Source organism: Lissotriton helveticus, chromosome 5_1 (assembly GCF_964261635.1).
Source record: "Lissotriton helveticus chromosome 5_1, aLisHel1.1, whole genome shotgun sequence".
Taxonomy (NCBI): Eukaryota; Metazoa; Chordata; class Amphibia; order Caudata; family Salamandridae; genus Lissotriton; species Lissotriton helveticus.
The window spans coordinates 2,131,405,495-2,131,428,421 of record NC_136065.1 but is presented as its reverse complement, the minus strand read 5'-3'; the positions used below and the strand labels follow the sequence as shown (position 1 = coordinate 2,131,428,421).

General features: G+C 45.6%; 1 protein-coding gene across 1 annotated transcript in view; it reads left to right on the top strand.

Annotated features, from left to right (window-relative positions):
• HMCN2 (hemicentin 2) overlaps nt 1-22,927 on the top strand; it is a 761,275-nt gene that overhangs the window by 716,774 nt on the left and 21,574 nt on the right. Inside the window, exons 86-87 of the mRNA XM_078646218.1 lie at nt 61-189; nt 9,289-9,591. Coding sequence (XP_078502344.1) covers nt 61-189; nt 9,289-9,591 — 432 coding nt within the window. The remainder of the gene's footprint in view (nt 1-60; nt 190-9,288; nt 9,592-22,927) is intronic.

The following is a 22,927-nucleotide window of genomic DNA, read 5'->3' as shown; positions in this document are numbered from 1 at the left end:
GACTCACCCTGCACCAAGACGCCACAGATCTCTGGCTGACACTCTCTGCTTTGTTCACAGATGTGGATGAGTGTAAAGATGGGTCGCACCTGTGCCGTTACAACCAGGCATGCGAGAACACCGTGGGAGGTTATCGCTGCACCTGCCCCCGTGGCTACAGGTCACAGGACCTTGGACGACCCTGCCTTGGTATGTATCTATGTGGGAGCCATAGGACCCTCATCACAGTGAGCTGTACAGGGCATCTTTGAGGTGCTCTGCCAGAGAGTGTATGGTGCACAGCACTGGAGTAACTGGGGTGGTGCAGGTGATGACTCATGTGCTTTGGGAGAAGTGTGTGTGGGCCCAGTACTATCATCAGTGCTTAATTTGAGCCAGAGGTTTCCTGTGCTAGGCACCGGCACTTAATTGTCAACACTGACACTTATGACATTCTGCCACAAGGGGGTGCTGTTGCTTAATACAGAGATGAGAAGGATTACAGTTGTTAATTAAGTCAATATATACATTAAAATGACTATTACCTGCCGCCCAATCCATTCTTATAGCAAGTGGGCCTGGAATAGTCTGAATTGTCACACTTTTAAGCGTGTGATGGTTAGTAGTTGTGTTGGGACTATCATTGGCTCCGCTGACAGAGGCAATGGCTGGTGCAGGCTTCAGTGGACTTCTGACGAGGGCCCTGGCACTTATGTTTTTCTTTGCAAACCAAGCACTGGCTAGCACTTTGGTATGCTGCAGGCGAGAAAACCGGAGAATCGAAAAACATGTTTGTGTCCCCCAGTCCTTGGATACTGAGATGGGGAGGGTACAGGTCAGGATTGTGTGTGTTACTGAGTATTTGTAGCTGCCCACCCTGTGCGCATGTGGTTGCCTTTTGTGTGTCTGCGCAGATGTGGCTGTATTGAGTGAGTGTGTATGTTAGAATGCATTTGGTTGTATTGTGTGTTTTAGCACCTATGGTTGCATTCTGTATGTGTTTGTGCATGTTTGGTTGTATTCTGGGTGTGCGTGTTTGCACACGTATTGTCGTTTTCTGCGTGTGTCTCTTCATGCACATGTAGTTGTATTGTGTGTGTGTGTATGCAGGATCGTCTGCATGTGTGCACTTGTATCAGGGCGGATGTGCATTGGAAGAGTTTAGCAACCTGTGTTATATTTATCTTGTTACTTTCTCCCTAGCTGCTCGGCCAGTGTGAGTGTGATGCATGGAATGTTAGGGTGAGGGACATGAGTGGAATGTTTGGGTGCCTGGATGCTTTAGTGTAACAGTTGGAGTATGGGCTGAGCAGCACGCAGACTCCTCCTGGTAGGGCTGCACCACATGAACTCGACAACATGTAACTACAACTAATAAATCTACCTGAACTACATCACTGCTACCTGGATTTAATTACTACAGCGAGGTGTGTGTGGTCTCAGTACTGGGTGATGCCACAAGTCTGGTCGAGGAGACTCAGAAATGTGTGTGTGACAGAGGTCGTGACTCCCTTTATGCCCGTACCCGCCTCTGTGCATGTCATAGCTCCCACCCACCAGTTCTCGGACCCCACATCAGCAAGGCACATGCTTCATCTGTAGTGTAGTTCCTATATTCCCAATAGGCTCTGCGCATTGGAATAATATATACTATAGAATTGACGTAGGACTTAGGTCGATTAGGTCTCTATTGAATATATTCAACTTAATTGTGAGTGCCAGCTAGCTCAGATGTCACTAGAAACTTTCTCGAATAAACAAGAAGGGATTAGTTTTTGACAACCGTATAAACATGACAACTTTATTTCCCCAAGATAAAACGTATCTTCAGAGTCATTGAAACAATAGATAGATATTTCACTCAGTCAATCGTGCATGCTTAGTTTCATCAGAGGTGCAGAGAAATAGAGAGACGGGCGTTTTAAAAAAAAAGGTATTTATTGAACAGTCTTATTTCTCATGCAGAAGACATGAACTGCTACAATCGTAATACTGGCTGTAAAGTATAATGTGTACAGTAAGAAGAGTATTATAAAATAATACTGTAAAAGCATGGTATGGTTTCTAAGCCATAAAATACATACATAACTAATAAAAGACTAAAAGTACTCAACTGGTGCTTCTAAAATACGCCTACCATGATGTACCTAACCTAAGTCTAGTGCGAGGGAAGAAGTAAGTGCGGTATAGCATAAGTTTAGTATTCTTTTGCCAATAATCTATCCAAGATTTCTCTTAGGGTCTAATCAGCTCCGTACCTTGGTTTTAGAATGAAGGAGGTCTGGTGTCTCTCTGTCTCTTGGACTCGATTTCCCAACACCCCGCAAGGGGAGCTTGGAAACACTGGAGCTGGATTTCTCGTTAAAAGAAAAGGCAGCATCTCTCTCAGTGCGTCTGCAGGAGGGTCTGCTTCCTTCGGCACTTGCTGTAGCGAGCTACGTTGGGCAAGTAGATAGGCGAACTGCTCCAAACCACTGTGTGTTTGCTATGGCAAGTGTGGGCATATTTATGCCTTGAAGGTGCTGAGTTTGACGTACAGTTGGACATAATAACGTCATCTAAGAGTCTCAGTTCTTTGAAAACTCCATGAGTTCTTGGACAAATCAATATTTATTTAAGCAAGGGGGAGTCCCTAACTGCTGAAGCCGATTTTTCCAAGAAGTCGTTGTGGCTTTTCCGAACTAGTGAAAGTAGCCCTGCCGTATTTGGACTGCATGGGCCATGTCTAAATATAGTTATGATTTCTATACCTATATAAGGACAAGGTGATTTATACCTATAGAAGGGCATGAATCGGGAAAATTACACTAGGATCCTAAAACGCTATACAACACCCACTCCACTTTATTATGTTCGAGATTATTAAATTTATGCACTAAAACATCTCAAAAGCATGTGTTTACAATCCCACCCAAAAATACAAAAATGCATTTGAAAATGGTTGTACACTGAAAATGAGCATTCGTACAGTACTCATTAAAAAGGAAATGATATCATTGTAAGCATATAATATGATATTGGAAATGCTAACCGAATGAATCACAAAATTACTTTATGAAATGGCTCTTAGTTACAGAAAAAAAATTTGAGACCATCCCATAGCAGAGTATATATAAACTGTTTTGGTTTGTGGATAAGGTCAATATTGTTTCTAGGAAATATTCAAAGAATTCTTGTTCTCTAAGAATAGTTTTACTTTAAGCAGATTTACTTTGTGCTAAAAAAAAATCAAATTTCAAAAAAGTCAAGTCAATTCGTAGAAAAAATAGTTAGAAGTTTTTGTTTTGAAAAAGCGAAGGTCGAATTCAGAGTTCATAGAATGCTGTGTGCTAATTTCAAAAGTTATTCTCGGTGTCAGGAGAAAACATTAAATCTTCTAGGCTGGCAAAGAAGTCGTCTACCACAGTAGGTGAAAGTTGAACCACTTCATTAAGTGGATCAATCGTACACAGATGAGAAGCATCACCGTCAGCATAAGTCGCATTAGCAATGTAAATGTAAATGTAAATGTATTGCGACTTATATAGCGCACGTATCACCCGAAGGTATCAAGGCGCTTGCTTAGGGAACCCGTCCTGGTATTCCCCTGTGAGATACCCCGGCAGGGTATCCACAAGGTGAAAGCCAGGCATCCCGCCGCGAGGGGCCGTAGTGGAGATTAAGCAAGCTATTGCCCAGAGTCGCAGAGTGTGACCCCGTGAGTCGAGTAGGCACCGGAGCGAGAATTGTCGAGTCCGTGGAATTTTTTAGCCCAAGACCCGCCGAGGCGGGGAATCGAACCCTGGTCCACGGCCGATCTCAGCTTCCGGGTCTGCCGCCTCTAACCACTGAGCCACGCTTCAGTAGATGTTCGCAGTAGATGGTACTTGTGTGCCTGTTGGTCTACGTATCTCACCCTCAGCTGGATTTGCTGGTGAGACCTCAATGAATGCCGTCATCAGGATTGGTAGCCGCTGGGAGCAACACAGTGCATGAGCCGTTAAGGAACTAAGGAAAGCGTCAACATCCGTTGGCAGTGCTGATGGAAGTGTTAGACATATATCCAACACGCATTCCTCTCCACAAAGCAGGCATCGTAAAACAGGTAAGGTGCAATCTTGCCTGATTGGTCTGAATGATAGGAACCATGTGGTATTCAGATCTCTCAAACGAGCCAAGCCAAGAATCTGTGTTATGCGCTCACGATACTGCATTGCCAGAAGAGTGTTCTCCATGGTAATCTGGGTATCGCTGGTGACTGGACTTTCCATAACGGAGGAGAAGGAACAAAAAATAGTATCCCTGCTACGAGTCCCAAGATGAAAGGCAGGCCGCCGAACACAGAGTGCACGAAGTTTGGAAAAATGCCTAGGACTGCTTCAAACGGTGCTAACAGTCCTGAAAAAATTGTCTTAAATACATGTACAATACCACTGGTATCAGACATGTTTAATATACAACCTAACATTTCTACGAAATGTATGGGGCAGTTTGTTGATAATAGGGCATGTATCTCGACAGAGGACCTTGCAACTTGCAGATCGTTCGTCTCTCTGGACGAGGTCAGTGGCACAGTTTTTTGTAAAAGAATGGCTATCATTCTGCTTCAAGTATCAATCCGTATAGAAGAGATGTTCAGTGAAGGCCATAGTGGCGACTCCCCGTCTGTCTTACTTTTAGGAAACAATACTTGCATACAACAAGTGACCCTGGCTGACCCACTAACGAGATAGGCTATTCCTGGCATCATTCCACAACAGCTGTGATCATTCAACATTATGTAGCTCCCATTGGAAATCTGCCTAAAAATTGGATCTATGACTTGCAGGTGTCAGGATAAGTTATTTGAAGAACCGTCGCAGGCTCCATGTAAATTAATACCCTGACATAAAAGAGTTCCTCTTAGTGCGTTGTTGCAACTTTTACCACTAAGAAACACCTCCTTTCCTCCACTCCAACATTTGTGTGTGTATGGTAAATCCCAGGTCGACTTTATGTAGTCTTTACCCAACCTTTCATACAGGCCTGCTGGTATGTGTTTAAGCAATACTGAAACTGGAAAATCATCACTGGTATCGTGATGGTGCCATGTATTATCCATTCCACTGCTGGTTTCTCAGAAACAGTTAATGGTAATCTTTCCAGTTTTTCTGTGCTCAGCACCGTATAGTCTGCTCCCCTCTGTGCCAAAGAGATTTGTTTATCTGTAAGGTTAAATCCAGTAAACAATGACGTGGTGTTGATTAGACGCCAAGGCACATAGCCTGAACGAAGATTTTGTAACGTCCAGCCTAGCAGCATTATAGAACGCAATTGAGACTGGCCATGTTGTAACATGAGCAAGTCCTGTTCCATTATGTCTATGGCAGAGGATACAATGCTGTCCAAAGAATAAATTCTGGATGATAGAGTTGTTAACCCATTATCAACTACAGAGAGAGCTTTCTCTAAATTAATACAATCAATTTCTCATATACGTTCTGCAGTTTCCATTTGCGTGACTTTCCAGGCTTCATTATATGCAGTGTAAATACCGGCGTATATGAAACGTTTATAACGTGGTTTGCGAGGTCCTAGTAAGAAGTCCCTTAAATCAACGCCATCTTTAAGTAAAGTTAAGTGTTGTTTTATATCTGGGAGTGTGGATTTTTGTAGCCACTCAAGGCACAGTTTTCCTACACTGTAAGTTGTTATTATCCCTGGATGTTGTCTCTGGACATATCTTGGATCTGGCCTAGTTACTGTAAACCCTTGTGTCTTGTTCAGGAATCTATCCTTGACAGTTATTTGTGTCTGTGGGCCAGATTAACCATTTTTTCCATTCAGAATGAGTTCTGTTCTGTTGTAAAATAAATTTTACGTCTACCTCCTCATCTGTAGTTCCATTACTATCAAGTGTGGGTTTTGGTATGGACGGTTTGTTTAAATCTTTTATCTTAGCAAGGCCAAGACAAGATGTCTGCTGAACAGTTTCATTTAAAAACATTATTTGTCCTGGGATGATGCAGGCTCTGAATAAGGCTTCTAAACCTTGCACCTGCCAGTCTTTTGTGCCCCAGACAATGTTTGTCTCAATGTTGTCTTTCCAAACCAAAAGTCAAACACGAATGTGGACAATTGAGCATAAAAGGCCGCAGAATAAATTTGTTTGGTATTAGTCATCATACTTTTAATTCCTGCCTTATTATCATTTTTAAAGTAAAATGTTTCTGGATTTGTGGTATTGAAACCTGAAAAGTATGGATATTTTTCATAAAAAGTTTTTGAGCTAGCCTTTGGCTGCGTTCGACAATGTTCCCATTGATTATAAGTAAACACATTTCTAGGGTTTGCGGATTTGTGCAAATAATGATGACCATAATGATTAAAAGAATACATTTGTTCATAAGCTGATGAATCATCTAAGTATTCATGTTTTGTAAATTTTGCTGACATTTCTAAGTCTACCATCATGTTATTAACAGTCTCAAAGTCCTAATCATCAGAAAATGTGCTGGGTGAAACAAAATCACTCAAGGAAACCTTAAATTGGTGTGGAATCTTCAGCAGCTCTACAGGACCATAAATGTCATAATCTGTTCTGTCCCATGCTATGCCACCAGGTAGAGGAACAGCTGTGATGTTTACTGATGACAGGTCTCTTTGTTCACAATGATATGATTTGTGTGGCTTCAGGAGCAAGTTGATGTTCTTACTTGCTGTGTCCATTTTACTATATTCTCCATCTATCAGCTTTCCCAAACTTAAAACAAGAATGAGCCAAAGTGGGAGAAAAAGTACACCTAACACAATCCAAAATTCAACCCATGGTGAAACCAGATATGTATTTGCAAGCTGGTGACAAAGTTCTGTTACTTGTTCCTTGAAAGTTTTATTTGCTGGCGTTGTTTCTGTCTCACTGGGATCCTCAGAAAAGTTATCAAAGTTGATGAAAGAGCCAGAGGCAGTTCTGTCAATAGTTGGTATTGCATCCGGATTCTTCGAAATTGCTGGAGCTGCTTGATCCCTTGTCATATTAGTATAGTCAGATGCGACATATCATTGTAGATGGGATTTTCTTGCCAAACTGTTATTTGGGTTTCAAGAGGCACAAGTTCCATGGCTTTGTTGCATAGTCCTTCTTTTCTGGTATAGTATACAGCTCGCACGCCCCTATCGCAGTGTGTTACAGTGGTATAGTATACAGCTCACATGACCCCCACAGTGTGTCACAGTGGAATAGTATACAGCTCACACGCCCCCATCGCAGTGTGTCACAGTGGAATAGTATACATGCGTCCCCGCATTGTCAATAGTAGTTTAGTATACAGCTCACACGCCCCCCCTCTGGCAGTGTCACAGTGGTGTGTAGTATACAGTGCCCCTCCCGCAGTGTGACAGTGTGTCACAGTAGAATAGTATGCAGCTCACTCTCCCTCCAAATTGCAGTGTGTCACAGTGGTGTAGCATACAGCTCACATGCTCCACCAGTGTGTCACACTGGTATAGTATACATTGCCCCGCATTGTCAATAGTAGTTTAGTATACAGCTCACACCCCCCCTCCGGCAGTGTCACAGTGGTGTGTAGTATACAGTGCCCCTCCCGCAGTGTGTCACAGTGGTGTAGTATACAGCTCATTCGACCTCCCCCGTCTCCCCTCCTCTGCAATGTGTCACACATGCTTAGTATACAGTGCACCGCCCCCTGCACTGTGTCACACTAGTATAGTATACAGCTTACACGACCCCCACAGTGTGTCACAGTGGAATAGTATACAGCTCACACTCTCCCCCATCGCAGTGTGTCACAGTGGTATAGTATACAGCTCACACGCCCCCATCACAGTGTGTTACAGTGGTGTAGTATACAGCTCACACTCCTTCCCCCAATTGCAGTGTGTCACAGTGGTATAGTATACAGTTCCAACTCCCCCCGCCCTAGCAGTGTGTCACAGTGGTTTAGCATTCAGCCCACACGCTCCCTGCAGTGTGTCACACTGGTAAAGTATACAGCTCACACGGCCCGCAGTGTGTCACAGTGGTATAGTACACAGCTTACACGCCCCTCGCAGTGTGTCACAGTGGTATAGTATACAGCTCCAACTCCCCCTGCCATAGCAGTGTGTCACAGTGGTGTAGCACACAGCTCACACGCTCCCCGCAGTGTGTCACAGTGGTATAGTATACAGCTCACCCTCCCCCATCGCAGTGTGTCACAGTGGAATAGTATACAGCTCACCCCCCCAATTGCAGTGTGTCACAGTGGAATAGTATACAGCTCACACGCCCCCCGCAGTGTGTCACAGTGGTACAGTATACAGCTCACACGCCCCCATCGCAGTGTGTTACAGTGGTGTGGTATACAGCTTACACCCCCCCGCAGTGTGTCACAGTGGTATAGTACACAGCTCACAAGCCCCCCTGCAGTGTGTCACACTGGTATAGTATACAGCTCACACGCCCCCATCGCAGTGTGTTACAGTGGTGTAGTATACAGCTCACACTCCTTCCCCCAATTGCAGTGTGTCACAGTGGTATAGTATACAGCTCCAACTCCCCCCGCCATAGCAGTGTGTCACAGTGGTGTAGCATACAGCTCACAAGCCCCCCTGCAGTGTGTCACATTGGTATAGTATACAGCTCACACGCTCCCGCAGTGTGTCACACTGGTATAGTATACAGCTTACACGACCCCCACAGAGTGTCACAGTGGTATAGGTACAGCTCACACGCCCCCGCAGTGTGTCACAGTGGTATAGTATACAGCTCACACGCTCCCCGCAGTGTGTCACAGTGGTATGGTATACAGCTCACACGCCCCCCGCAGTGTGTCACAGTGGTATAGTATACAGCTTACACGCCCCTCACAGTTTGTTACAGTGGAATAGTATACAGCTCACACTCCCCCCCCCGATTGCAGTGTGTCACACTGGTATAGTATACAGCTCACACTCCCTCCCATCGCAATGTGTCACAGTGGCTTAGTATACACCTCACACGCCCCCGCAGCGTGTCACACTGGTATAGTATACAGCTCACACTCCCTCCCATCGCAATGTATCACAGTGGCTTAGTATACAGCTCACATGCCCCCGCAGCGTGTCACAGTTTTATAGTGTAAAGCTCACACGTCCCCCATCTCCACAATGCATCAGTTGTATGGAAGTAACCCTCTTTCCAAGATCTGAGGGGCACCCCCACATTTAACCTGTGAACATTTCTGTCTGAATGCCACCTTTGGACACAGGTTCAATCTTGCACGCATTTCTTGTGCCTTATGCCCACCACTATGCAGTGAACTGTGCTCGGGTGCCCTGGCTTGTTGTAACCATCCTTTGCTCTCATTTCAGATATCAATGAGTGCCAACAGGTGCCCAAGCCCTGTGCCTACCAGTGCCAGAACCTGGCCGGTAGTTACAGGTGCCTGTGCCCCCCTGGCAAGGCCCTGCTGGCAGATGGCAAGTCGTGTGCCGGGCTGGAGAGAACGGCGGGGGGCTCCGGTCTGCAGTCCGAGGTGGCCCGGCCCAGTGGAACCCTGCAAGGGAACTCTCTCTACACCTGGCTGACCCAGAACCAGAACCGAAACCCGCAGAACCAAGGGGGCAGGGGCTGGTGCCCTCCGGGGTACACCAGACGGAGCGGGACCTGTGCAGGTGAGCCAGTCGGGGCACTGCTCTGGGTGAGGTTATGCTGTGCTTGGCATGAGTGTGCCTAAAGTTATGACACATCGGGGCTATACAGTGGGTGAAGTCACACTGTTCCTGGCATGAGTGTGGTTAAAGTCATGACACATAAGGGCTTTACTATGCGTTTCGCGCTTCTAGGTTTAGGTGCTTTACTGTGGACTAATCGAGCCACATATGGGTATTACTATGGATCGTTCCTGCCAAGTCTTAGCATTACTGTAGACCAATATGTGCAATGTTTGGGCATTATTGTTAGTAACTGGAATAACTACAGGCGTGGCTGAGAAAAGTGTAAGGGTCTGCAAAGTTTGTGCAATAAAGCAGTTCAAGCTGAATAAAATGTGGCATTACTGTTGGTCAGACTGTCTAAATGTACATGTATTTATATTGCGCAAATCACCGACCCGGTATCTAAGCGCTTGCTTAGGGAACCCGTCCTGGTATTCCCCTGTGAGATACCCCGGCAGGGTATCCACAAGGTGAAAGCCAGGCATCCCGCCGTGAGGGGCCGTAGTGGAGATTAAGCAAGCTATTGCCCAGAGTCGCAGAGTGTGACCCCGTGAGTCGAGTAGGCACCGGAGCGAGAATTGTCGAGTCCGTGGAATTTTTGAGCCCGAGACCCGCCGAGGCGGGGAATCGAACCCTGGTCCACAGCCGATCTCAGCTTCCGGGTCTGCCGCCTCTAACCACTGAGCCACGCTTCTCCTAAAGTGTGTCGTTACTGGCATCAGGCTGTGTAAAGTGTGAAGTCACTGGGATCAGGCTCTGTAAAGTGTGACATTACTGGGATTAGGCTGTGTAAAGTGTGGCGTTACTGGGTCAGGCTGTTTAAAGTGTGGCGTTACTGTGTCAGGCTCTTTGCAGTGTGATGTTTCTGGGATCAGGATGTGTAAAGTGCGGCATTACTGATGGTCAGGTTGTGTAAAGTGTGGCGTTACTGGGGCCAGGCTGTGTAAAGTGTGTTACATTACTGGCATCAGACTGTGTAAAGTGCTGCGTTACTGGGATCAGGCCGTGTAAAGTGTGGCATTACCGGGATCAGGCCGTGTAATGTGTGGCGTTACTGACATCAGGCTGTGTAAAGTGTGAAGTCACTGGGATCAGGCTCTGTAAAGTGTGACGTTACTGGGTAAAGTGTGGCAATGCTGGGATCAGGCTGTGTAAAGTGTGGCGTTACTGTGTCAGGCTGTGTAAAATGTGACATTACTGGGATCAGGCTGCATAAAGTGTGAAGTTACTGGGACCAGGCTTTGTAAAGTGTGGCGTTTTTGGAATCTGGCTGTGTAAAGTGTGGCGTTGATGGGATCTGCTGTGTAAAGTGAGTTGTTACTGGGATCAGGCTGTGTAAAGTGTGGCGTTGCTGGGATCTGCTGTGTAAAGTGAGTTGTTACTGGGATCAGGCTGTGTAAAGTGTGGCGTTGCTGGGATCTGCTGTGTAAAGTGAGTTGTTACTGGGATTAGGCTGTGTAAAGTGTGACATTACTGGGGTCAGGCTGTGTAAAGTGTGGCGTTACAGGAATTAGGCTGTGTAAAGTGTGACATTACTGGGGTCAGGCTGTGTAAAGTGTGGCGTTACTGGGGTCAACCTGTGTAAATTGTGGCGTTACTGGGATCAGGCAGTGTGATGTTACTGGGATCAGGCTGTGTAAAGTGCAGCATTACTGATGGTCAGGTTGTGTAAAGTGTGGCGTTACTGGGATCAGGCTGTGTAAAGTGTTGCGTTACTGGGATCAGGCTGTGTAAAGTGCGGTGTTACTGGAATCAGGCTGTGTAAAGTGTTGCGTTACTGGGATCAGGCTGTGTAAAGTGCGGCGTCACTGGGATCAGGCTGAGTAAAGTGTTGCGTTACTGGGATCAGGCTGTGTAAAGTGCTGCGTTGCTGGGATCAGGCTGTATAAAGTGTGGCGTTACTGGGGCCAGGCTGTGTAAAGTGTGGCGTTACAGGGATCAGGCTGTGTACAGTGTGACGTTACTGGGATCAGGCTGTGTAAAGTGTGGCGTTACCGGGATCAGGCTGTGTAAAGTGTGGCGTTACTGGCATCAGGCTGTGTAAAGTGTGGCGTTACTGGGATCAGGCTGTGTAAAGTGTGGCGTTACTGGGATCAGGCTGTGTAAAGTGTGGCGTTACTGGGATCAGGCTGTGTAAAGTGTGGTGTTACTGGGATCAGGCTGTGTAAAGTGTGGCGTTACTGGGATCAGGCTGTGTAAAGTGTGGCGTTACTGGGATCAGGCTGTGTAAAGTGTGGCGGTACTGGGATCAGGCTGTGTAAAGTGTGGCGTTACTCGGATCAGGCTGTGTAAAGTGTGGCGTTACTGGGATCAGGCTGTGTACAGTGTGACGTTACTGGGATCAGGCTGTGTAAAGTGTGGCGTTACTGGGATCAGGCTGTGTAAAGTGTGGCGTTACTGGGATCAGGCTGTGTAAAGTGCTGCGTTACTGGGATCAGGCTGTGTAAAGTGCTGCGTTACTGGGATCAGGCTGTGTAAAGTGTGGCGTTACCGGGATCAGGCTGTGTAAAGTGTGGCGTTACTGGGATCAGGCTGTGTAAAGTGTGGCGTTACTGGGATCAGGCTGTGTAAAGTGTGGCGTTACTGGGATCAGGCTGTGTAAAGTGTGGCGTTACTGGGATCAGGCTGTGTAAAGTGTGGTGTTACTGGGATCAGGCTGTGTAAAGTGTGGCGTTACTGGGATCAGGCTGTGTAAAGTGTGGCATTACTGGGATCAGGCTGTGTACAGTGTGACAATACTGGGATCAGGCTGTGTAAAGTGTGGCGTTACTGGGATCAGGCTGTGTAAAGTGTGGCGTTACTGGGATCAGGCTGTGTAAAGTGTGGCGTTACTGGGATCAGGCTGTGTAAAGTGTGTCATTAGTGTGATCAGGCTGTGTAAAGTGTGGTGTTACCGGGATCAGGCTCTGTAAAGTGTGGCGTTACTGGGATCAGGCTGTGTACAGTGTGACGTTACTGGGATCAGGCTATGTAAAGTGTGGTGTTACTGGGATCAGGGAAGATCGCAGAGGATCCAGCTGTCAGATTTGATCTCTACATCAGCGGCAATAACCTGTGGGGTACCGCAGGGATCCGCCCTCTCGCCGCTCCTTTTTAATATATACCTGCAGCCTCTGATTGCTGCTCTAAACCAGATGCAGTGCCAGATTTACAACTATGCCGACAACACACAGATTATCATACAAATTGAGGATCCATCTGAAGCCCAAGCTAGGTTACACAACATCCTAAAGTTCACGAGTAACTGGATGTCCTCCAACTCCTTAAAGATCAATCCAGAGAAGACCGAAGTGTTGCCCATCACCATCTCGGGCAACCCGTGGAACGATCTTCTCTGGCCTCAGGAGTTGGGTACGGCCCCAATACCAGCGAAGGTGGTGAAAAGCTTGGGCATCCATATTGATGGTCACCTATCTATGAAAGATCAAGTGTCGTCGGTGGTAGGCACATGCGTTGGCCTCCTTAGGCAACTTCGGAAAATCTCGCCAATGTAGTCTTTTTCCACTCTAAGGACGGTGGTGTCGGCAATGATTTTAGGGCGCTTGGATTATGGGAATGCCCTTTATATTGGGCTTACCCAGCAATTACTCTCGAGACTGCAAATTGTGATGAATGATGCAGCTAGACTGATATTCGGAAAAGCTAGGGGCACGCATGCCTCTCCTCTGCTATACCAATTACATTGGCTGCCCATCAGGCAGAGGATCTTATTCAAAGGTCTATGCATCGCACACAAGGCGGTCTTTGGCAATGCCCCCAGTTATATTAAAGCTAGACTGGTGCAGTATATCCCTAGAAGAACTTTGCGCTCGTCTGAGGACGTTCTTTTGGTAAGCCCGCGTTATCGTCTGACCACCCTCGGTGGACGCGCATTTTCAACCACCCTGCCGGCAGCTTGGAACAAGCTGCCTCCAGGTCTACGGAAGGAACCAAATTTATTGCCTTTTAGATGAATGTTAAAAACTGTGCTTTTCCGAGAAGCCTGGGGTTCAATATAATTTGTTTTGCCTGTCCTCCTGTGATGATTAGTTTCCCAAGTACAAGCGCTTAGAGACCAATCGGTGATAATGCGCGATATAAATGTAATAAATAAATAAATAAATAAATAAATCAGGCTGTGTAAAGTGTGGCGTTACTGGGATCAGGCTGTGTAAAGTGTGGCGTTACTGGGATCAGGCTGTGTAAAGTGTGGCGTTACTGGGATCAGGCTGTGTAAAGTGTGTCATTAGTGTGATCAGGCTGTGTAAAGTGTGGTGTTACCGGGATCAGGCTCTGTAAAGTGTGGCGTTACTGGGATCAGGCTGTGTACAGTGTGATGTTACTGGGATCAGGCTGTGTACAGTGTGACGTTACTGGGATCAGGCTATGTAAAGTGTGGTGTTACTGGGATCAGGGAAGATCGCAGAGGATCCAGCTGTCAGATTTGATCTCTACATCAGCGGCAATAACCTGTGGGGTACCGCAGGGATCCGCCCTCTCGCCGCTCCTTTTTAATATATACCTGCAGCCTCTGATTGCTGCTCTAAACCAGATGCAGTGCCAGATTTACAACTATGCCGACAACACACAGATTATCATACAAATTGAGGATCCATCTGAAGCCCAAGCTAGGTTACACAACATCCTAAAGTTCACGAGTAACTGGATGTCCTCCAACTCCTTAAAGATCAATCCAGAGAAGACCGAAGTGTTGCCCATCACCATCTCGGGCAACCCGTGGAACGATCTTCTCTGGCCTCAGGAGTTGGGTACGGCCCCAATACCAGCGAAGGTGGTGAAAAGCTTGGGCATCCATATTGATGGTCACCTATCTATGAAAGATCAAGTGTCGTCGGTGGTAGGCACATGCGTTGGCCTCCTTAGGCAACTTCGGAAAATCTCGCCAATGTAGTCTTTTTCCACTCTAAGGACGGTGGTGTCGGCAATGATTTTAGGGCGCTTGGATTATGGGAATGCCCTTTATATTGGGCTTACTCAGCAATTACTCTCGAGACTGCAAATTGTGATGAATGATGCAGCTAGACTGATATTCGGAAAAGCTAGGGGCACGCATGCCTCTCCTCTGCTATACCAATTACATTGGCTGCCCATCAGGCAGAGGATCTTATTCAAAGGTCTATGCATCGCACACAAGGCGGTCTTTGGCAATGCCCCCAGTTATATTAAAGCTAGACTGGTGCAGTATATCCCTAGAAGAACTTTGCGCTCGTCTGAGGACGTTCTTTTGGTAAGCCCGCGTTATCGTCTGACCACCCTCGGTGGACGCGCATTTTCAACCACCCTGCCGGCAGCTTGGAACAAGCTGCCTCCAGGTCTACGGAAGGAACCAAATTTATTGCCTTTTAGATGAATGTTAAAAACTGTGCTTTTCCGAGAAGCCTGGGGTTCAATATAATTTGTTTTGCCTGTCCTCCTGTGATGATTAGTTTCCCAAGTACAAGCGCTTAGAGACCAATCGGTGATAATGCGCGATATAAATGTAATAAATAAATAAATAAATAAATAAATCAGGCTGTGTAAAGTGTGGCGTTACTGGGATCAGGCTGTGTAAAGTGTGTCATTAGTGGGATCGGGCTGTGTAAAGTGTGGTGTTACCGGGATCAGGCTCTGTAAAGTGTGGCGTTACTGGGATCAGGCTGTGTAAAGTGTGGCGTTACTGGGATCAGGCTGTGTAAAGTGTGGCGTTACTGGGATGAGGCTGTGTAAAGTGTGGCGTTGCTGGGATCAGGCTGTGTAAAGTGCTGTGTTACTGGGATCAGGCTCTGTAAAGTGCGGCGTTACTGGGTCAGGCTGTCTAAAGTGTGGCGTTAATGGGATCCGCCTGTGTAAAGTGAAGAACCGGGTTTTCTTAGAACCCAGAGGTGCCAGGGACACACCCGAAGTCTTCGAGTTCTCCTGTCTTGGAATACAGAGACACGGAATACTTCTAGGTGGCGTCAGAGATCAAATTTATTAGCTGCAGCTAGTAACAGTAATCTCAGCAATACAACATGGTGTACAACTCAGGAAACTGCTCAATTTTCGTAGAGCAAGACATCACCTTTTATCCTTCTTTTGGTCATTACAAATGCACACCCACTGCGACAAATACTGACGAATGAAATACATTTTCCCACACATTATTACATCATAAAAAGCTCACTTTACATTGTACCAACCCACAGGTTAATTATTAGGAATGTCCCAAATTCGATTTCCACAAGCCGGACAAACCCATAATTGAAAGCACTACCCATGTAATGAAAAGACATAAGGAAAGAAACCAATTCAGATGCTGAATAGGATAAGATATGGGCAAGCGAACTAAAAGTTAACGATATCCTGAACATTGATTGGCAATCTCAGACAACGATCAGCCAGGGAAATTGGCTTTGTAAAGGGTCAGTTTCAGGTGACGGGGTCAGCGTCCTTCAGTTCACTCACAAGTCAGAAAAGGCCTAGTTAATATGCACATGAACAACGAAGCCCATGCAACTTTGTTCATTCGGTTACCTCCACAGGCCTACGTGAGGGCAACATAAAATGGCGTCTCGAACAACGCAAACAAAATGGAGTCTGGTTCGTAAATCACGGAACCTCAGACCCTCCTTTTGCCATTACGTAGGTAATAACCTAAACTCACGTCAATCTGAATCCAGGTCTATATCTATTCTCATCAGGTCATCAAGATGTTGCTGTAGCATCATCTTATTATCCTTCACTTCTCTCGGGATAGGTCTTCTCACACAGATTGTAGCACAAAGACTACAAATGGCGGGACCACACTGGATGCATAAACAACACGAGAAAAGGATAGCTAAAGCCATACCAAGGAACATCAGAATCTTCCATCCCCATTTAGACAACAGTTCCCAAATCCATCCAGTCAATGACCAGTTCCCTTCGTCTACATGTATAGACTCAGCGGATTTATGTTACTTCATGATGGCTTGGTACACTGTCGGGGCATTATCTGGTATGAAAACGCAGCAACTAGACCCGCTCAATTTACATACCCCACCTCTATCTGCTAATATGATATCTAAAACCATACGGTTTTGTAACGTCATAAGACGATCCGCCTGAAGCTCAGCTGTGATATTGCTAAGAGCACCTGCAGTTTCTTTTATAGTGGCCTCAACCACTCTCGTAAGCTGTCGAATATTCCTCCTATTGGCCATAGGACCCCAAAAGGGCACGAAACCCTTGAAGAAGTCTTCAGCTTCTTGTGCGACAGTATCTTTTGCATCGATAACACCTCTACCATATCTTGTATTATGATAATTGAAAACAGCAGTGTATGTAGGGGGAAGCAAAAATGCCACATAACATGTGCCTGAAAAGTCAGATGGCAACCATGTATATGCTCTGTCGTGACAAACAAAATACGTGCCTTTAGCTGGCACGAACGGTGGAGATTTCTGGGACGTATAGACATAGGTGTGAACACACACACTCTTACCAAGCTGAGCTCTCGGATTCTGACCATTACCTTGCAGACAAAGATGACCTCAGTGGGGTACAATCCAAATAGGGGGAGACCTTTTTCGTCTCTCCTTCTCTGTCAGACTAATGCTATATTCAGTCTTGTTCCAACCAACATATGCTCGTACCTCATCCTTAGGGATAGCATTATACGCATCGATATCTCTGATCATGTCTACTATTCCCTGTATCAAGGCATTATTACTCGCATTATCTTTGACGGAACGTACAGGAGATGCTTCATTCGCATAAATAAACATTGCTTGGAGCGCCCACACTGACCCACTAGGCGAAAAAGGCAAAACCAAATATGGCATTCCCTTATCTGTCGTATGCGGCATAAGACCACATACCCAACAATTCGTTGTATTTACTACTAGCTCATGCTGATGCAACAACTGTATAAACGAATTGTTAACAAATTCTGATCTTCGTGTCTGTTCATGTTCAGGCAACGTATAAAACTCATGTGGAGAAACAGTAGAAAAAGAAAGAGTAGGTTGGGATGTAGATGCAAACGTATGTTGTATGGTATAAACAACCCAACCCACACAACCCAATATAATATTCAAAAGCATCAAGAAACACAATATCAAAAAGCATTTGCTATGAACCAATGTACAAATTTTCATTTTAAAATCAATTCTCTCAACACTCTTATCAGATCCAAAAGACTCCATCCTCTAACGTGCTGCTCACGGCTATTACCTTCTTCACTTAAGTGTGCGTCAAGATCGTACTAACGACCATGAACCACAGACATTATGTCAATACGCGGCTCACCCCTTAAGGCTGTACCGCGACCCTGCAGCTGAGTCCGGATGGTAACTCAAAAAAGAAAAAAGAAAAATAGTCTCTTGATCTGAAAAGGTGTAACTCACAACAAAAAAATTCAAACTTTATTTGTCCATTTACTCATCCGTTCTCGATCTTAGATTGTAACGCTCTTTGCCAGGCACAGTTTGCTCTTGAAAAAGTGTTTGCGGATCCGTCGTATCAAGTTTCAAATGGGAAGGCACAGCAGCTTGCAGAATGTCATCATCCTCGCGTTCTGACTGAGTCCATGTCAAATGTGCATCACTAAAAGGTACGAATCTAGGAATTCTTAACATTCAGAATCAGCTATACCTCCCCTCACCCACTTGTCATACTGTAAGGGCAACGGAACCTTTTTGCAATGGGTGGCATGCACCCAGTTCTTTTTACCAGCTACCCTAACTGCAGTTCTAGTGGCCAAAAGGACCAAATGTGGTCCAGTCCATCTCGGTTCCAAGTTCTTAGTTCGTTGGAAGTTCTTCGTCAACACATATTCTCCAGGTTGAATCGTGTGGCCTGGATCTGCAGTAGCCATCGGCAAACTGTCATAGACCTGTTGGTGGAGAACACGTAATTTAGCAGTCAAGTCATGTAAGTAATCCACCAACATAGGGTACTCGATGTCACTGTACTTCTTGGGCCTTGGGACACCCCAAACATTGGCCGGACGAGCAAACACAATTTCATATGGGCTAAGTCCCACACGAGAATGTACTGTCGTCCTCGTTGACAAAAGAGCCAATGGCAAGGCATCTGGCCATGTAAGACCAGAGCTCGCTTGTATCTTAGCTAACTTCAGCTTCAAAGTGCCATTGTAGCACTCGACAAGTCCAGCTGACTGGAGGTGATTCGTAGCATGGAATTTCTGGTTGATACCCAAACCCGCACACACTTTCTTCATGATTTGGCCCACAAATTCACTCCCATTGTCGCTCGATACAATTCTCGGCAAACCATATCTAGGGAAATACTCCTTCAGCAAAACTTTGGCTGTGGACAAGGCAGTATTATCCTTTATGGGGTAGGCCTCTGCCCAGCTGGAAAAGGCGCAAACAACCACAAGGACATACTTCAAATTATTGCATCTCTCCATGTGAATATAATCTAGCTGTATCACTTCAAACGGATACGTTGGTGGAGCAAAATGACCAGCTGGATTTGGGGTTCCCTTGCCAGGATTATGCATCAAGCAAATCATACAATGCTTCACCAAATTCTCAGCACATTTAAGAATTCCAGCATTCTGCCATACTGGAGCCAACAACTTACATATCCCTTTCGAACTTATGTGAGCCATTCCATGAGCCATAGTAACCACTGGGAGCACATACGCATCAGGCAACAACCATCGCTGGTGCTCCGACAACTCAACCCAACAACCTGTCGAATCCAACATACCCGTACTTTCTCTCCACGTACTCACTTCTTTCACAGTAACTTCAGCCTGAATCAACTTCACACTTTCTATTGTGTCTTCACACATTCCTCTTTCCACAACCCATCTTACAGGACCCGCAACATACATTCGACTCGTCACATCCTTCGCTTTTTCCTTCGCAACTTCATCCGCAAACGCATTCCCTCGACCCACATCATCTGTAACCTTTTTATGCGCACTACACTTCACAATTGCAATCTGCTCTGGCAGAGTCAGAGATTCAAGAAGTTCATTCACCAATTGCCCATGCTGAATTTTTGTACCATGGGAAGTAAGAAATCCTCTCTCTCTCCACAAACAGCCGAAACTATGGGCAACACCAAACGCATACTGGCTATCAGTATAAACATTCACTCGCTTTCCTTCTGACAATACACACGCTCTAGTCAATGCTATTAACTCTGCTGCTTGCGCTGAATTCTGTGCTATACGTGCTGTTTCAACAACTGTATGTAAAGTTGTGAGAGCATATGCTGCAGTCGTCTCTCCATTCGAAAGCTTAAGACATGAACCATCTACCCATAGGGTAACATCAGCATTCGAAAGAGGAGTATCTTTTAAATCAACTCTAGCCTTTGTTTCTTCCTCTGTCCGAAGAACACAATCATGCTGTTCCTGGACATCTGTCTCTACAGAAATCGGTAACAACGTAGCTGGATTCAACACATTGCATCTTTTGATGTGCACATGGCTAGCCAAAAGCGTCAACTCATAACCTGACAAACGTGCACTAGTAAGGTGCTGTGTCTTAGTCCTATTCAATAAGGTATCCACTGCATGTGGGACCATCACAATCAACGTTTTATCCAATACCAAACCAGCAGACTGTCGGATAATAACAGCCGCTGCCGCTGTAGCTCTCAAACAACTCGGCAACCCTCTAGCTACCGGATCTAACGTCGCTGAAAAATACGCACATAGACGTTGCTTGTCTCCAAATCGTTGTGTCAACACTGACAACGTACAACCTTCTCTCTCATGTACGTACAGTGTAAAAGGTTTACTGTAGTCTGGAGTACCCAACACCGGAGCAGAACACAATGCATCACGTAATTCAGAAAAACTCTTCTGACAATCATCAGACCAAGGGAGAGGATACGGAGTATCTTTAAGATTCAGTGCCAACAGAGGTTTTGCTAGCAGGGAAAAATTGGGGATCCATTGCCTACAATACGAGGTGATACCTAAGAAAGCACGCACTTCTCTCTGTGTGGATGGTACAGTCATTTGGGCAATCGCTTGAATTCGTTCTGGGGTCAATCGTCTTCCCTCCTTCGACAAGAGATGACCTAAGTAGGTTACTTCTTGTCGACAATACTGTAACTTTGAAGGTGACACTTTATGATGAAGGTCAGACAAATGTCGTAACAAAGAAAGAGTAGCTTCTTTACAAATCTCTTCGTCATCAGCAGCGATCAGTAGATCATCAACGTACTGGATAAGAGTAGCACCAGAAGGCAACACAAAAGAATCAAGCTGAGTTTTCAACGCCTGACTATACATGGAGGGACTTTCACAATAACCTTGAGGAGCTCTCTTAAACTGGAAGCTGCGGCCTCCTAAAGAGAAGCCGAAAATATCTCTACTTTCCTCAGCGATCGGAATGCTAAAGAAAGCATTCTTCAGATCGATAACTGAAAACCAAGCAGCTGAAGCAGGAATTAGAGTCAACAAAGCAGTGATATCCGGGAGAACAGGAAACTGTGGCACCACAATCTTATTCACTTCTCGAAGATCAATCACAAACCGATACACAGGTGGCTGAGAAGCATCAGTACACTTAAGGACAGGCAGAACAGGACTGTTACACACATTACCGCTCGTTTCTTCAACTACACCCTTCTCAACCAAATCATAAATAATCGCTAGAAGAGCTCTCTCGCCATCACTGGATATCTTATATTGGGGAATACGAGGTAGCCTAGCATTCGTCTTAAGGGTAACAACATAGGGTGGAATCTACAAGAGACCAACATCATTGGGACCTGTAGCCCAAAGTGTATCAGGAAGAGAACGCAATTCCAGTGGAAGACAATCTTTAGACAAATACATCGGGGAGATCACTTTCTTACCCAAGGTAAGATGTACTCCTGAAGGAGAACAATGTAATGTTGCATGCAATCTTTTCAACAAGTCCAAACCCAACAGATTCTCACCACAACCATTCGTTAGAATAAGAGGAACTTCCAATTCACAAAAACCATTAGAAAGAGGCAAAGGATTAGAAACCGGGTTACAAACTGGGGCGCCAGAAAATCCTACTGAAACATTGGTCAAGCCAGACAAAGGTGCACCAGGAAGTTTAGAGTGCATAATAGAACTCTTCGTCGCACCAGTATCCAAAAGAAAAGGTTCTGCCACACCTGATGTAATCACTTCAACATAAGGTCCACTCTGGTCTACTGGAACTGACACTACTCCCTCTCTTTGCCCATGGCTGTCCTAACTATCATTATAACCAGCACTCTTTACTCTCAACATAATATTCCTCAACGTAGTACTGTGCAGACTGAATAGTTGGAACATTCTGTCCGTCAAAACAATTTGTAGAATTCTGAGGGGGAAAGGAACGCTCATTCCGAGGAAACACACCACGTCCCCTACCCCTAGGAACTTGTTGGAAACCACCACGACCTCTCTGACCAGATACACCATTCGCACGCTGTAACAGAACCGGACAACTATGCTTAAAGTGACCTTCATCTCTGCAATAAGCACACTGATTAGGGCCTGGCAAAAATCGCGGAGCAAAATACTCGGGCTTCTGTAGCAATCTCTGAAACTGTGGGGGTTGCTGAAGCTGAGGCTGATTCGAACGAGGCGGATAAGCTTGCTGCAAAAGAACTTTCGTCTTTAGGTCTCTAGTCTTCTTCTCTACTTTATCCTTCTCATCTTTATCCCTATTCTCATAATATTGTGCAATAGCCAATATCTGGGCTGACGAAGAAACAGGCCATGAACTCTCAGAATCCTTTAACTTATTAGAAAGTTCGGGAAGTAAATTAAAGACAAATCTGTCCACGAACAACCGTTGACCACCTTCGGTGCTCATGTCCTGACCACTATGATCGATAAATGTTTATTCAAACCTCGTGAAGAAATCCGACACTCTCTTGTCTTTCTTTTGTTTGCATGCTGCTAACTTATCCCAGTTCACTCGTAAAGGAGGCATCATAGTTTTCATTAAATTAATAATCTACCAGGTAATTCTGCAACCAAGGGCTCAGGTTTGGCGCCTCCTACCTGTGGACAATCTGCAGCAACAATATTAGCCCACGTATCTCCTAATTCTTGCGCATGATTCTCATGACGAATCTTCGCCCACAAAGGTTGAGGGACTACATTACCCATCAACATATCTATGTCAGCTAAATTCATAATACACGCATCAACTGTCTGAGACAACTCCTTGTAATAACCAGCAGGATTTTTACGGGGGTCAGGTAAGGTCTGCTTAAGAGCCAAGACCTCTGCTCTCTTCCAAGGAACATGTACCCATACTCGCTGAAAATGAGCCGGTGCAGCCACAATACCATGAGCGGCATCAGCCACAACTGCCTCTCTCCATACAGGAGG